Raw genomic sequence first — 16,982 nt, 5'->3', positions numbered from 1 at the left:
TTTCAAATCGATATACGGTACAGCCGTACATGGCTTTTCTGCCGTTATTGATAGTATCAAGTGAAGACTGACAGGAAAGAGGACACCTTGGACTCCACAGTCACCAGCAGGCACACAGACAGAGAGTCCAGCTAGGTCAGCTAGTCCAGAAGGAGAAGAAGTGAATGGCTGAGGAGAACGGATCCTCGTTTTACGAGGCTGCCATGATGATGATGTGGCATGCACCCGGACCACTTGGCCAGCGGGCGCCAGGTGATTTTCAATATGTTATTTTTCATTATGGTTGTTAAAGGAGCATTCAGTGATTTGGGTAATTTGGAAAACCACCCAGTCCGCCCCGGTAACAAAATGTGCACATGCACGCTCTACAGTGGGGGGAAGTGCAACAGGCCAACAGCATGTGCACCAAGGCCCGCCCCCACTCGATCATGATTGGAGGAAGGCCCCTCTCATCCTGATTGGATGAAGGCTTTGCCACCCACCACCAAAACTGAAACTAGGGTTTTTTGACCCCAGGGGCTCACTGGGGACAGGGAGGAACTCCTTATATGGTCAGCACACTCTATAGTAGGGAAGATTATCCAGAAAAAAATTAAAAATAAGTGATATTTGAATTAAGTCAAATCACTGAATATACCTTTAAGTTGTTGCCAAACTAAGGGTTAAGCAAGGGAGAGACAGTATAACTTTCGGTATTCAGTTAAAACATAAATAACACATTCCTACGGTGAAGACTAGTTAAGACTGGTGAATCAGGACAATAACCACGGTGATTAGTCAGAGTGTACAGTAGCTCAATAGGTAGAACAAAAGAGTTGACTTCCACCAGAGCGAGCACTATTAGGGTCAAGGGGTTCCACTCCATGGGCAGTTTGATGTGATAATTAATTTGGTCTTTCGAATTTGGATAACAGAGTCCACAAAAGGATAAGTGGGAAGGGTTTGGCCGTGTGCCTTGCGTTCTCTCACTAACATCTCAGACCCTTTGGGAACCATTTTGAAGGGAAAATTACTAGCGTGTTTCACTGTAGACATGAACAAGAAAATAAACCCCGCTAAACACTTGAGTCATAAACAAAACGAGTGACACCACCAAATACTTGGCTGTTCAATGTATACAACTAACAACAACAAGTCCAAAGCAAGGATCATTAATCTGACGATACCACAGCACACTCATCAATACATTGTTTACTGGAGGCCTTGTTCTCAGAGTTTGCTATCCTTCAGTTGCTATACGATACAGGGGACAAAACCAGCTGGGTGGCCGACCGAGAGACAAACAACCATGTCCAACCAGGTCCATGATGTAATATTTATGGATAGTCATAATTTACAACAAAATCCCACAAACCAAAACCTAAAACTTCAAATAGACACCAAAGACATTTCTAAACATATAAAACATGTTGGGATCACGTTCGGAGTTTGGAGTGATTTTTCTTTATTTATGACTTAAAAATCCCCACACAGAGCGTTAGTGTCCAGTAATTGTTTTCTAAGATGCCATTAATGTCAATATTTGTAATAAAAATCAATGACCACAGCATTTAGGCCGTCTGATCGCTCGGGAAGAAAGAGTCACTTTTTGTTATGCTTCTTTTCCTGCGTCCTTGATGTTCGGCCCCATTTCCTCCACGATTTATACGGGCGATGAAGGCTACAGCTCTCCTCTTGGGTCAAGACCAGCCGCAGACCCCTCTTTAAAAATGGCTCCCCTGGCTGCTATTGGGAGATTGGACGCTATTTAGCGCTGAGTAAATACTCCGTAAACAGAGATGGACTCTCGTGGTTTTTCCGGAGTCCATTTTTGAACAAAACAAAACATTGTATACAAGCTTAACATCTCTAACAGGGTTCGACTTTCGCCAAGCCACTCTAAATCACGCACCGGGATGCTGGTCAAGGGAAGTCGTTTTATTAGCCTGCCAGGCTTTGTGGAATGCCATTTAAAACTGCCCCCCCGTGGGGTCAGTGAGTGTGCATGTGTGTGTGTGCATCCTAACAGGTGTACTGTACACTGGACTCCTATACAGTATGCACGTATAGTATGCGCCATTCTACGAGTGCAGCACCGTGCGTCATTCAAGTATAGGCATTTATCCAGGTGAGTATTTACACCATTGTGTGTGTGTGTGTGTGTGTGTGTGTGTGTGTGTGTGTGTGTGTGTGTGTGTGTGTGTGTGTGTGTGCGTGTCTCTATGATGAGACGGCAGCTGGGAGGTCTGCTATAGTGATCTGCTGCGTACGTCTGCTGCCAGGCAGCGCAGCAGGTGCGTGTGTGCGTGTGTGTGTGTTGAGTGTACAGTAAGTGTGTGTGTGTGTGTGTAATGTATATATTATTTTGTGTGTGTGTGTGTGTGTGTGTGTGTGTGTGTGCGTGTGTGTGCGTGCGCACGTGCACGTGTGAAGTACGCGTGCATGTGAGTACTGTCTGCGTGCATATGCGTGTGTGTCTAGGCCAGGCCAGCGGCCTACAGATTTAGAGGAGGAAGCTAATGTCAGAGCAGAGAGATGGATCTCTCCTGAGGGATCTGATAAATAAGGAAAAAATATCTTTGAAAAAGGGAAACGCAGCTGTTTCCAAAGGAGAGTCAAAATATTGGTGGCTCGGTTTTGCATTCCACGGCCACAGGGTGTGTGTGTGTGTGTGTGTGTGTGTGTGTGTGTGTGTGTGTTGTTTAGGGCTCTCTATTTTGTCTCTTTACAACTATATCCTGTCTATCTCACACATTCCCTCTATAATGCACCCCTTCCTCTCTCCATTAGCTTTTCCTGCAATGTCTCATTCAATCTCTCCCTCTTTCTCGCGCTGTGCAATACTCGCATAACGCTTCCACTTGCTCTTTCCCTCTTTCCCTGTGCATTTTTCTTCCTCCATCTTTCTCACTGTCTTGCTCTCTCTCTCTCTCTCTCTCTCTCTCTCTCTCTGGGCCACAGAGAGTTGAGTCTCAGTGCTATTCCCTTTGGAAAGTCTGCGTTGACCACAATGCATTTCAGCGGCTTAGGATCCGAGCATACGATCCGCTGATAAATCAGCCGAGCTTGGCTTCCACGTTTCCCCTGAGCTGACTTATACATGTAAGTCCTACCGCTTGTTTTACAATTTACACACACACACACACGCACGGACGCACGCACACACACACACACTCACGCACAGCACACACGCACAGCACACACGCACGGCACACACGCGCACGCAAACACGTGCATGCAACCACACACACACACACACACACACACACACACACACACACACACACACACACACACACACACACACACACACACACACACACACACACACACACACACACACACACACACACACACACACACACACACACACACACACACACACACACAGGCATATGAAGAAAGCAGGAGAGCTGGCCATCCAGAAGGAATAATAATAAAAAATAAATCATGAAGTAATGTTTCTAATAATACACCTGTCTGTCTGCAACATCAACATGATATTGTTGTGGTAAAATCTAAAGAGTCCGTATTCCCTTTTCTTCAAGTCATCCATGACCATGCAATGCAGTGGAAACTGCCAGTCACAATATACACTTTCGAAATCAAGAGCGGATGTTTCTTTTTTCGACCAAACTTCTCCCAATTTGGTCGATGTTAGTTCCCCATCTGTGCTGCGGTCCTTCGCCTGTCACTGCCAACTCCCACTGTTGGTCTGAGGAGGGTGTAGACAACCACATGTCTCCTCCAATACACATGGAGCCGCCAGCCACTTCTTTAAACACGACAAAATAAAAAAAACGTTCCCTCTGAAAGAATATATAGCTATTCAAAGATTTGCGCCGCATTTTTACGATTTTTCAAAAAATTGCAGACCTACAAGTTCATAGCGCGCCACTCGGTGGCGCGCTATGAACTTGTAGATCTGCTATTTTTCAATAGCTAAATTATAACATAATGTATGTAACACCAAAAAGGGTTCCCGCTCAAAATGGGTTAAACACGACAGCAAGGAAATTCACTGGAGGAGGGCACAACACATGCCTGCAGGGGCTCATGCCATCTCCACTCAGATTAACCCCACCAGTTGAACAGTTAAGCAGGGTCGACCCACTCAACCAGTAGAGGTCGCTAGTGCTGCGATTTATTTTACTGCGTGGCTCTGCGGCTGAGTCTATAGGGCCGTCTATAACAGTGTCTGTGTGACTGTGTGTCTGGGGCTGATCCAGCAAACCGCTGTACCGAGCAGGGCCACATTTCTTGAGCACATCGCTATAGTACAGTGTAACGTATAAAACATATGTTTCATACGTTTCGAAATATTTAACATCAATTTCAAAGGGGCTCTAATCGGGAAACGAAACCTTGCCAGGATTTGGAGTCAAACATCAATGTGATATGTCAGGGATGACTGATATCACAGCTGGCCACATGAAGTTCGAGATCAACATTGGAGCCAAGTTGTTCTCATGTGGATTTTTTTTTCTTTTCGTTTTTACAGCGTGGCTCTGCAGGAGACTATAGATGTCTATCTATAGGAGGGTCTGTCTCTGTGTCTGTCTCTGTGTCCGCCTGAGATCATTTCGCCAACCACTGCACCGTTAACGCCAAATTTCTTGTGCTTCTTCTTGTGTGTCAAAGAGATCCCCATGATTAGATTGGCCTACAATAAAGAGGTCCATCTGAAACCTATGGTAAAAGGTACGTGAGGGGTGCAAAAGACCTCAAAAGACCTCAAAGAAAGTAAATCCCACCTGCCTCGTTCATTCATTTCATGGATGATGGGGGAAAACCACATATAATAAACCATTACGAGAGAGATATATATATATATATCACAGACACAGTATATTGGAGCAGTCTGAAGCCTGATTTATATGATTAGCCATGATGTCACGCTGTGAAAAAGAATAGCCAATCTATAATCTCACATAAATTAGGAGAGTATGAACAATACAAAAGACAAGTAGGCCTAAACTTAAACTGTCTGTCTGTGTGTGTGAGAGACACAGAGGGAGAGAGAGAGAGAGAGGGGGAGAGCGAGATGAATTGTGCCTCTAAACATTTGAGTCTGTGAGAAAGAATGAGAGAAACATTGTGTGCGGGTGACTCTGTGTATAGTGCAGTATAGATGTATATATTTACATATAAACACAACCTTCTATTCCAAATATGACGAAACGAGAGTGTTTATGTATCACAGTATCAGGCATCTGAACATCCACAATTCAAGTAAACAAGCCATTTTACAGTATCCATAGACAGACAGACAGACAGACAGACATGGGGGAGAGAGCGTACTCATCACAATCAAGACTGAGGAGCCAGGCAGGTTTACTCAAAAACCCCTTAGTGGTAAGTTAGGATCCTTTGTGTTTCATTTCTTTGTCAAAGGAAAAAGATCAGTTTATGTCTTTTCAATCCTTTTTTGTATCTATCTAGGGAGTCAACCCACAGAGCCTAGTCCTTCCACACGCCAGAATAGTACCTCCCAGTCCCGGCAGAGTAGTTCAGGAGGAACGGATTGTGTGGCCCTGGTTTGTCCCTAATGGGACTGATCAAGGGTAGCTACTGGGACGTAAGTCGGGACTTGATCACCCCGGCTGGGTCACCTGAGTGAGGGGTATGATGTTGGGAGACCCGAAACCCCGATGACCTTGGGATACATCACTGAGGATACGTCCCAGGTGCATCCATGCAATGTATTTTTGTTTTTAGGGGATGTCTTTACCCAGATTTCACTGACAAATGCATATATTTTGAATCTTTTTTGATTGATGTTTTTATTTACAAAAAAGCATATGCATGACCATTATATTTTCACGTGAAACACAACAAAGCTTGAGAGCATTGTGGTCCGGTCATGGCTCTCTACTGAATCTGTGGTTTTGAGGTCACGCATTCTCATTGACCAACCAGCTCTCCCAGATCCTTACCACACCTAAATGCAACCATCTCTAGGCTAAGATCATTTTAACATTAGGATTTAGGTAGTCTACCGGTCAACTGTGGCAACTCACACAGTGCCTTGGGGGTATGATACTGCCGATTCTGTGTGGAATATGACCCCTAATAGCATGTAAGGGATTTCCACTGGAGTAAGACTACTAGATCATTTTAAGTGCTTAAAAAGTTGTGCATTTGTTGTATAACACTGCACATACATAGACTTGAGAGTGAGCCAAAACGAGCCCTCCTGAACTCAACTCTGGTGGAAATCGCTTACACGATCCTAACACCTACCAAACTGTAATGGTAAACTGTCACATCTGTATCAGGATGTTCTCTCTCTCTATCTCTCTCTGAATGTTATGTGCTATCTGCCATCTGCACTCTAGTCTGTGTACTTTGCTTTCTTTCATTGGATGATGTCTCTCTTTGTAGCCTTTAAGTATGATCCCATCATGTCTCTCCTTTCTCCCTCTCTCTGCGTGATCCCTTCCTGATCTCTGCCTCTCATCTCCAACTGTTTTCCTGTTAGTATCATGTTTGGAAAGTCAGCCCTCGGGTCAGCCAAGGGCTCATAAATTTGTCAGTGGCAGCCTAGTTTAAAGGGAGACTTCTTGCTAGGGAGTGTCGGGATCGACGGAGCACGCAGGGGGGCCTTATTCTCGTGGTTGTTGTTTCAGGCACGTCCTCTTTGGAGCGCAGGCCGACCCCAGAAACACCGGAGAGGCGCTGCGGGGCGTTGCAACTTTCCCCTGTGTGACACGGTGTCAAAAGACAGTTTGGACAACCAGATGAGATCCTCGATTGACAAATGCTGTGTTTCCACGTTTACTGCGTCCCACGCATAAAGTGTCCATACACACATGAATGCATGCTATGCAGACCGCGTTAGAATACAGTATACACACTATCACACACATACGCATGCATGCATGCATACACACAGCCTTCCTATGACCTTCCTAGGATCCTAAATCAGTGCTGGCCTGTTGCTTGTCTCGGTCTCCCACCCCCTCCCTCCACATCTGGGTGTGTGTCCCCGTTCCCCCCCCCCCCCCCACATCTGGGTGTGTGTGTCCCCATTCCCCCCCACCCCATTCTTTTTATTGGCCAGAGATAAATCCTGGGGCCGTCCCGGTGGCTTGACAGAAGAATGCTTGCCGTGACATTTATGTCATTCCTGTCCACTGCTGTCATCTCCATTAAACACAAGTACAGTTACAGTAGCTCTGTTCTGACAGAGCAAACCAGGAGGCCATTACGGTAATGGCTGGGGTTAACTGGGTACACTGTGAACATGCAGGTCCTAGTGAAGTGACTCATCCGTGCTCACAAGTCTTTTTTTTATCAACACATACTGTACAGGCATTCATTGTTAGAGGTATGAAAAGATCAAATAAAAGTCATTGTATGTGACATTGTGCGAAATTAATATCTGCTGACCGAAGAGTCTGCAGTGTTAGCCAGTGTTGGTTTGACAATGTCATGAGGTAATAATAATTCATATTAATTTAAATAATTACTACACAAAAGTTAAGAAAAGAAGGTCCAACTCGTACCAGGCTCTGTCATAAACTCAAACCTGAACTTAAACAGCCACATTAATAGTGTTAGTAAGTCGAGCCTACTATCACCGTCCAGAATATATATCAAAGATTATAGATAGTGGCCTGGGCCATGGCTCAGTGGTCCAGGCACCTTGGCTGGTAATCCAGTCTGGCAGTGTGCCGCGGGTTCGACTCCCGATCCCGATGGCCTTTACTGCATGTCTTCCCCCCATCTCTCTCCCCATTTCCTGTCAGCCTACTGTCTGTCCCTCCATTAAAAATAAAGGCAAAAGCCACAAAAAAAAAACATATAGATGTGTCTTGTCTACTTATAAAGAATCGATAAGACAGCTGCAGCTGATACAGAACGCTGCTGCTCTGTCAAAGAATCGATTTCAAAATACTACTGCAGATTTCTGAAGCATTGAATGGCTAAGGGCCAAAACACAAGTCTGATACCGTACAAATTGTGAACCATCTAAACCTCTCAGGTAATCCCAGACAAGGCTGCTTTCTGTCCCCAGAAGCAGAACTAAAAGGTGGAGAAGCAGCATTCAGTTGTGTATGCTCCGAATATGTGGCACAAACTCCCAGACAAATGCCTGCCTGCTACAACTCTCAGTACTTTTAAATCAAAGCAAAAGCCTTCCTGTTTGCCACTGCATGTACTGAGTTTTCGTTTTCTTAAAGATTAGAAATAAACGTCCCTTGTCTTGAGTGTGTGTGTGTGTGTGTGTGTGTGTGTGTGTGTGTGTGTGTGTGTGTGTGTGTGTGTGTGTGTGTGTGTGTGTGTGTGTGTGTGCATGTGAATGAACACAGTAGAAAGAGGTGCATAACAATGTACGTGTTCCCACACACACACACCTCCTCACTCACTTATGATACTACTGTCTTTATAACTCTGTGATCGATGCTTCTGTCCAACCCCTGTTTGTTTTTCTCCTTCACACATAGACATGCCCCCCCCCCCCCCCCCACACACACACACACACACACACCCTAATTCCAAGTTAATGATCTCTGCTCCAGGGCCCACTAAAAGGCCTCCTCCAGGACAGACAAAATGCAAGACAAAGGCTGACAGACAGGTTTACAATGAACAGCAAGCACTATTAGTGAGAGAGCACTATTAACCAGGACATGTAAACACTCACACGTACACATACATGCATTTAACTGCCTAGTCAGACACTAGCTGCCTCTGTCTTCAAATGTTTTCCGTGTTTGTTTTCCTCTTGTTTCAAATAATGTCAAGCAATTCTTGCCCAGGTGCAACAGGTTCAATCTGGCATTCTGGCAGTGAGTTAACGCACAAGGCTAATACTGTACCACAACCTTTTAGCAGCATTGCAAAAGACTAAGCTAAGCTCTGCGATTGCAACAACACCGTTCCGTACAGAAGAAGACAGAAATAGAAGCGAGACCGAGAGTAAAAGCAACCATGGCAAACACGTACAGAACTGAGCGAAAGGCGTACAAACGCAGAGGAGTCACGTTAAAAAGAATAAAGAGAGATGGTGAGAGAGTACTGTAGACTTAACTTAACTAATTAAACCACAATATACTTATTTGACCGGAGTCCCACAGGGCTGTAGACTAGGCCCCCTCCTGTTCCGGGTCTACACTAAATATCTTCGGCGAAAATAGCCGATCTAAGAGCTCAAAAGGTGTCGCAACGCAGCACATTGTGAGCTTGTAGATCTGCTATTTTCACGCGGACTGCCCTTAAGTCAGACCGCCCGTTAGTCCGACCTGTGCCGCGGGTTACAAATCACCACAAATCGCCCGTGCTGCGGGTTACAAATCACCCGTGGCTTCCTGTGAGGTTAGGTTAGTGTTTGGGATAGTGTTAGTAATGGTCGGACTAACGGGAGGTCGAACCAATGCCACGCTACCATTTTCACTGAATGCTCACCCCAACATACAGTACATGGGGTTCAAGTGGTTAAAGGTTGTGTCCTGTCCCGTACTAGTCCTCAACGCGTAGCAGAGCAAACAGAACAAATTCCTGCATGCCTGCATGGCAGGTGATAAATGGGGGCTGTAATCAGATGTTATCAGCTCCACTCCGCAGATCGTTAACGTTTCGGGAGTGTGCCATGTCTCACGTTCTTATCTCCTCTCTCACTCCTGCGTCCCTCCCGACACTGCAGCTATCACAGCAGCTGGATAGAACTTACGTCCATGAAGGCACGAGGCGGTAGGGACGGAGTCAGGAAGGAAGGAAGGAAGGAAGGAGGAAAGGAAGGGAGAACGGACAGACGGAAGGAGTGAGAAAAAGGAAATTACAATGAAAAACAAAAATAAGCCGTAGCCAATCGTGGCAGCTATCTTGGCAGGTTGGAGTTATATCGTGCAAAGGACTGATATCATCAGCTGGGGTGGGTGGGTGGGGGGTGTAAGAGCAGGTTGTGTGACAGAAAATGGAATGCTCTCTCGGCTATCTCCCGGCCTCAGGGTCAACCTGAGGTGTGTATGTGTTTGTATGTGCATGCGTTTGTGGGTGTGTTTGTAGGTGTGCGTGTGTGCAGTGCACGCATGCCTTCATCCCTGTCTATGTATGTACACAGCTAGTACACACCTAAACGGCTTTTGGAGGCAATTCTCTCACTTGCGGAGGACAATAAAGTAACACAAAGACATGCACACACACACACACACACACACACACACAAAACACATACATACACTTATAAACAAACACTTATATCCACGCACACCAACATAAGACCTCTGAAAATAAACTTGAATCACATTGGAGTGGTTTAGGTGTGCGTGTGTGCAGTGCACGGCTGCACGCATGCCTTCGGTGACTGCCCCGTGGTTCAACCTCCCGTTAGTTCGACATTATGGTTGGCGAACATGCATTAAGGTTGGCGACCGGATTAAGGTTGGCGAACATGCATTAAGGTTGGCGAACATGCATTAAGGTTGGCGACCGGATTAAGGTTGGCGAACATGCATTAAGGTTGGCGAACATGCGCTGCTCCCATGCTTGCGGTTATGTTTCGGTTAGGGTTAGAGATAGGGTTAGTAAGGTTAGTAATGGTCGAACTAACGGGAGCCACGCAGCCCATGCCTTCATCCCTGTCTATGTACACACTACACACTTAAATACAGCTTTTGGAGGCAATTCTCTCACTCGCTGAGGACAATAAAGTAACACAAACATAAGATATTAAGACCTAAAATAAACTTGAATCACATTGACAATGGAGTTGTTCTCTGACACCTTGTGCTTTTGACAGAAACACTGCACAACTGGAAAAGTAATAATGCTGTGAAACAGAGATGTTTCCTCCATTAAGTATGTTTGTTGCTTTGAGGCAGCAGAGTGTTTGGCCAAAGAACTTGACAACCAATACAATCCAAACAGGAGAAAAGGGAAGCACTTATAAATGCTGTAACTCAATAAGCGGAATCATTTGTATATCTTGGGCCGTTCCTGTACCACATTCAGAGTTCAAGGGGAACTTACAGTATGGCATTGGCGGCAGTGGCATTTTCTGATGCTTTAAACACATGAAAACAAACACAGTTTACAGTTTGTTAAATGTAGTTCTTCCCACCATTGCTAACAGGTACCAACTGCCAAGTTTACGTCTCAGCAAAGATTTATTCCATTGCAGCATATCTTGAATTCCTTGCTCCATTTCCTCCTAATACTGTTTACTGTACTCGCTAAGTTGGGGTGGAGTGATGTGTGCTATTGTTTTATTTTAAGGTTCTCTGCAGGAAGCATTTCATGATGGTTTAGCAAGACTTTTCCAAAGCCCACACCACACACACACACACAGTCACACAGTCACACACACACACACACACACACACACACACACACACACACACACACACACACACACACACACACACACACACACACACACACACACACACACACACACACACACACACACACACACACCTATCCAACAATTAACTCTTTGATCGCACCCAACTAATTATTTGATCATGATAGGGCTTTGGGACATGTTTTGGGTGCAAAAGAAGTGGCTTACCTGAGCTTAGGGGAACTCAGAAATGCAGCGGGCATCATAAGACAGGGAAAACAGCCATTTTTTAAAGGGCGCTGCATTTCAGTATAAGCCAGGCATGGGTTGTCTAGACCCAGCTAATCTACTGAAAACCCCCGTCTTTTTGATTTATGACTTATTGGCCTTTAGTGTGGGAGGATAGCTGGGCCTGATGTGGATAGCTGTTGACTTGGGTAAGAGGGCGAAGTGACAGCTCAGCTATAGCAATCCAATGAAGTGTGCAGAAAGTGGGATGAGAGGTGGAGGAGGAAGAAAAATAAAAAGAATGATGGGACTAAGAGTAGACATGTTGGCAGACATATACAAACTATTTTACACCATATCATTGAACCTGCATTTAAATGGCCGTAGTATCTAGACTTTTGGAAGAAGAGTGATTTGGCTATGCGGCAGGAGGGTGGGGACAGGTTCACCTGTGAATCACGAAAACCACAGAACAGAGGAGGGTATTTGAAACCACAGGCAAAGTTGGAACAAGACTCGACCCTAAAAGCCAAGGACGGATTTTCCTGGATTATTATAGGACCTTCCCCCTCTCCAACCACCCACCCAGCACACAAACAGACATGAATGGGAGCGTAAACAAGAGATGGCAGCAACCACTGCCAAGACAAGATTAACGAAGGCCCCCTCATCACCTGTCGGTCTGTCAGTCTGTCTGTCTGTCTTGGCACGGGAGAGGCAGGGCAAAAGCGAGACCCATCACATTTAAACATGGGTGACACAGGACTAACATTTGGAGTTCTCGTTCTGTGAACCATGAAACCAAACGCTATTCCTGTGCATCCTTAAGTTACGGCTGCCACATAGTAATAACTTCACCAAAGTAACCAAACCTGATAGGAACAGCAAATAAGACCCTAATCCCCCACGATGGCTATTCTGGACATCATACACTGCAAATCCTGTGTGTTCATTTAACTCTGAGAGTGAAAACACCTGTGCAGTGAACTCACAGAGACCAAGTAAGAGTTCACATGGCCCTTTCCAATACTGGTCTGGCCTTTAGGTTTTGAGGGGTGCCTAACCGCTCCAATGATTGGCCGTGTGTGTGTGTCTGTATGTATGTCTGTACGAACAGCTGCAATTCCGCTGGCAGCCAGCCAGCGGTGATGTTGAGCAGCCTGCACCCATCAGTTCAAAACAGGTACGATTTCTTCTTTTTGTTTTGTTTTGTTTTTTGCACATTAATTAAGATCAGCTGATGTAGCAGATTAAGACGCTTAACTAAGCTACTGTACAATTCCAATTAAAATCTGAATTGAAAAGTCTATTTTGTAGCTTTCCGTGCTCGAACACAGGGACACACATACATAGGGAGGGACAGACACACATAGCTGCTTAATGGAGCGGAGCACCGCTCAAAAAGCTATGGCGTTTACGTACAAACACTGGACGCGTTTTCGGATTTTTAGCAGGTGGTGTGCAACCACCTTTACATCCCTATTTTCCAAAGAAATTCTAAATATTCCAAACATTTTTGAGATTTTTCAAAAGTAGCAAATCTATAAGCACAACACATTGCATCACGACGTGTTGTGTGTTTGGTGTGTGTGTGTGTGTGTGTGTGTGTGTGTGTGTGTGTGTGTGTGTGTGTGTGTGCATGCGTGCGTGTGTGTCTGCTTTAGTTAATTGACTGCTACGGTAGCTTTAGGAGCAACTGGCAGTGTATTAGGACAAGTCGGGACCTGCAGTCTGTCACACAGCATGAGTCATGCCGAACACACAGTGTCACCTCACTCAGACCTCAGTGGAAAACGTCCTCAAAGGCAAAGAGTGATGAACGTGCTATTTTAGGAATGAAGATGAAAAAGGTAGCTAGGAAAAATATGCTTCTGGTCACCCCGGCCGTGAATGTGATGTTTTTCCACCACTTGCTCGCTTCTCTTTTCCCCGATGAGTCAACGGGTCATTCTGGACCAGTGATGAAAGCTATGGAAGAGAGAGTGGCTGTACAAGAGGTCCACATGAATCATGCTGGCAAGGGATGGGAGAGGGAGGCATTGGATTCACACACTATAAGCACAAGTTGAAACTGGATGTTGCGCTGGAGCTCCTAAATCTATCCCCCCCTACTCTCTCTCTCTCACTCTCTCTCTCTCCCCCTCACTCTCCTCCCAAGAGAATCCTTTCTGAAAATGAGCACTCTATCTGCGCTGCTGCAGTAGCTGGCTGTGAAAGACATCAGCACAGACCCATGAGCCTAAATCATAGCCAACGTCTTCCATGGTTACCGGTTCAGGTCTGCGGCTATTTGAAATCATACTTCTTTACATGGAGGTGATGAGAGATGTCTTTATAGTGTAAATAATAGGTAGAATCTGGGTTCAAATCTAATGTGAACAAGCTACACTTCAGTTAAAGCAGAAACTACTGTCATCTCCTTTCCCTTCCCAACGGGTTGGTTCACAGTTTCACACAGAAATGGATCGAGTCTGGCCAAACAAGAACCTTTCAGTGAAATGTCTAATGAGCGACTATGGCCTTGATCCGTGCCGTGCCAGTGAAACCTGCACCCAAAATTTCAAAACTTTTCAGACGGATTGTTTGGGCTCTTTCATTTGTTCCTAGTTACATTTGTCTCGGTTTTAATTTGTTACTTCATGTTTTGGCCACACGTGACGTCCAGATTTTAGAAGTAGTTTTTGAAACAAAGACCACCCAGAAGTATTGTTGGACTTTTCTTCTTCTATAGCTTTCTAAGTCACTCAACGCAAACCACTCCAAGAGAGAGAAAGATTGAGAGACAGACAGAGAGAGAGAGAGAGAGAGAGAGAGAGAGAGAGAGAGAGAGAGAGAGAGAGAGAGAGGGAGACAGAGAGACGGGGGAGAGACAGAGAGACGGGGGACAGAAAGAGAGGAGGGGGAGATGGAGGAGAGGGAGAAATGGGGAGAGGGGGCAGAGAGAAAGAGGGAGAGACGCATTAAAAACTAATCGGATGGCGATGACACACGGTAGTCGTGCAGGGCCTTATTTGCAAAGCAGATGGGGAGCCTTGGCCTGTCCGACATTAATTACAATCACATTTGGGGAGGAAGCCGTCCCTCCTCCAGGCCAGTTAGGACTCTGTGTACGAACAGTACGACAGGAGGAGATGGCAACCTAATCCCCCCTGGACACCAGAGAAATCTGAGGGAATCGTCAGAAGATGCACAGGACGTGATTAATCAAAGTGGACGGCCAGATGTGCAACAAAGCAGCGGGACTGCGAACGCCGACTGACAACGAGCAGAGGAATTGCACAAAAAAAGCCACAGATATACAAACACCACCACCACCACCGGTCCGTAACACTCCCACACACAGAAGCCAGCAAAGCCGTTTGGTTATTTGAGAAACGGCGGCCCCCTTCTTCTGTCCCACTATCTGGTTTTCATCATCACGCATTGCAACAGGAACACTCAGAGGACCAATAAGTACAGGGGCATTTGCTTTAAGTTTATAACTAACTTTGTATCATGGCCAATTCTGAAAGAAAATCCCCCTCCTTCATTTGTGGTATTATTGCAGGCTATGTCTATTAAGCTGGGATTTATGGAGGAAAGAGTCAGAATGTGGCAATCCATATTTCATGCAATTCATATTTATTGCCATCAATAAACCTACACTGTGAGGGCTCCTCGTTAGCCTATAATTTTACCAAGGACCCCTTCTACATACAGTAGATCTAACTATGGGATCTTGCAGTTCAAAAAAGGTTTAAGGAGACAGCTTTAGAATGCATTCCTATTCAATGATACTTTATTCCTTTCCCATGGCCGGATAATGACAACGTCCAAAGTTCCCAAGAAAGAATGACGATCCATCTAGCTTTAAGCCGCCTCGTCCAACGCGCCTGGCTCTGGCAGGCCCTGTTTATCTTCACGCACTCTGTTTAGAGTCTCTCTGTAAACAGTGGAGCTGCTAATGGAAGGAGGGGGCCGCTGGCTTTTATGTTCCAACCCGTTATGATTAAAGTGTCTCTCTCTCTTTATCGTCATCGGTTCTAATTAGGGAAAATCTAGCGGGGCAACACAAACAATGCGACGCAATTTACGCACGAAACCACAACTCGTATGGCCCCCGGGAGGTCAGCGCCAGGAATAGCCTTTTATATACAAATACCAGCGGTAGTGGTGGTGGTGGTTGCGGTGGCTGTTGATAGTTCGGCGAGGATACGAGGTCCATTTCCCTCCTTCTTCCCCGACACATAAATCATGGAGATTGCACAACAACACTCTGACCACAGCATTTCCAACCGGAGAAATGAGCCGAAGGGGGCCCATCTATCACGGAAACCAAATGCAACAATACGTTTAGTCTTCAGCTATATAAATAATATATGTATGTAAAGGCTTCGAATCTCAAAATAAATAACCAAAAAAGCATAAGAGCAGTTTAGAGTTCGGCAACTTTTTGTGCGTAAAGTAGCCTAGCTTCGGTGCGTAATCAACTGCTGCGGAACACCTGCTCACTTCTCGGCGTTGACGCACACACACACAGCGACGCTTAAATGTTTAATAGTGCATCAAATATCGTGTATAAAACGTCTTAAATGTTAATTTTAAAAACACCACTCTCGGCTGTTTGGTTTAGTTCGCTATAATAACGTTTTGACTGCACTGCAGGCCGGGGCTTACCCAAATTGACGAAGCTCATCACCATATCGGCGTCGTTCAGAAAGGCATTTTCTTGATACGTCGCCGCCGCCGCCGCCAGGTTAGGACCCTGGGTGGTCGTCAGCATGGAGGACTGATGGTGATACTGGTCCAAGAGGCCGTCCACCTCGTTCTTCTCCTCGTTCGATATGGTGTTGTACAGATCCAACATGAAGAGCGGCGCGGAGTTGTACTTTCCACTGGATAGGTGAGGCCGGGGCCTGTGGGGCAGTCCGAGGATGGAGAGGATCTCCTTCTGCATCTCTCGCTTCTCGTGCGTCCGCAGCCGCCGCTGGACGAAGCTCGGGTGCACCACCTCGTTGTTTGTTCCATCGAATAAATAATTGCTACCTGCCGCGATGAGGAACGTGCAATAAGCGCTCCACCACAATCCAACGAAGGCAAACCAGCAGCTTGTCATGGTGTGTCTGTCGTCCCAAGTGTCTCTCTCTCTCCCACCAACTGTCCCTTTCAGTCCGCTATATATCCAATTTGAAATAGACGCAATAGAAATAAAACAAATTTGTATTCAGGTGCGCAAATGCCTATCACAGCCGTAGCAAATAAAAAAGTATCAAGCCATTTAAAATAGACGTTCCATTACAAAACGCGTAGAATAGTACTGGCACCGTTCTCATTCTGATCCCGTAGCGCACTGACGTCCTGCTTCGAGTGGCACCACCATGTAAAAGTTATTCTGAAAGCTCCAAGAAGCAAGTCTAAATTAGACCCCAGTCAAAGGTCTGAAGCCAAGTTCACCCGTAAAAGAATAACAACTCTCCTGAAAGAAGCCATTTTACTTTAGTGGATGTAT

General features: G+C 45.6%; 1 protein-coding gene across 1 annotated transcript in view; it reads right to left on the bottom strand.

Moving 5' to 3' along the window:
• The window catches only part of bmp6 (bone morphogenetic protein 6), a 67,880-nt gene extending 51,213 nt beyond the window's left edge, over positions 1-16,667 (bottom strand). Inside the window, exon 1 of the mRNA XM_079490100.1 lies at positions 16,151-16,667. Within this exon, the coding sequence (XP_079346226.1) occupies positions 16,151-16,589 (439 nt within the window). The 5' untranslated portion in view covers positions 16,590-16,667. The remainder of the gene's footprint in view (positions 1-16,150) is intronic.
• Between the last annotated feature and the right edge of the window lie 315 nt (positions 16,668-16,982).

The sequence above is a fragment of the Electrona antarctica genome (assembly GCF_951216825.1).
Source record: "Electrona antarctica genome assembly, chromosome: 20".
In the NCBI taxonomy this organism is placed as follows: domain Eukaryota; kingdom Metazoa; phylum Chordata; class Actinopteri; order Myctophiformes; family Myctophidae; genus Electrona; species Electrona antarctica.
This window is presented reverse-complemented; position numbering and strand designations above follow the sequence as displayed.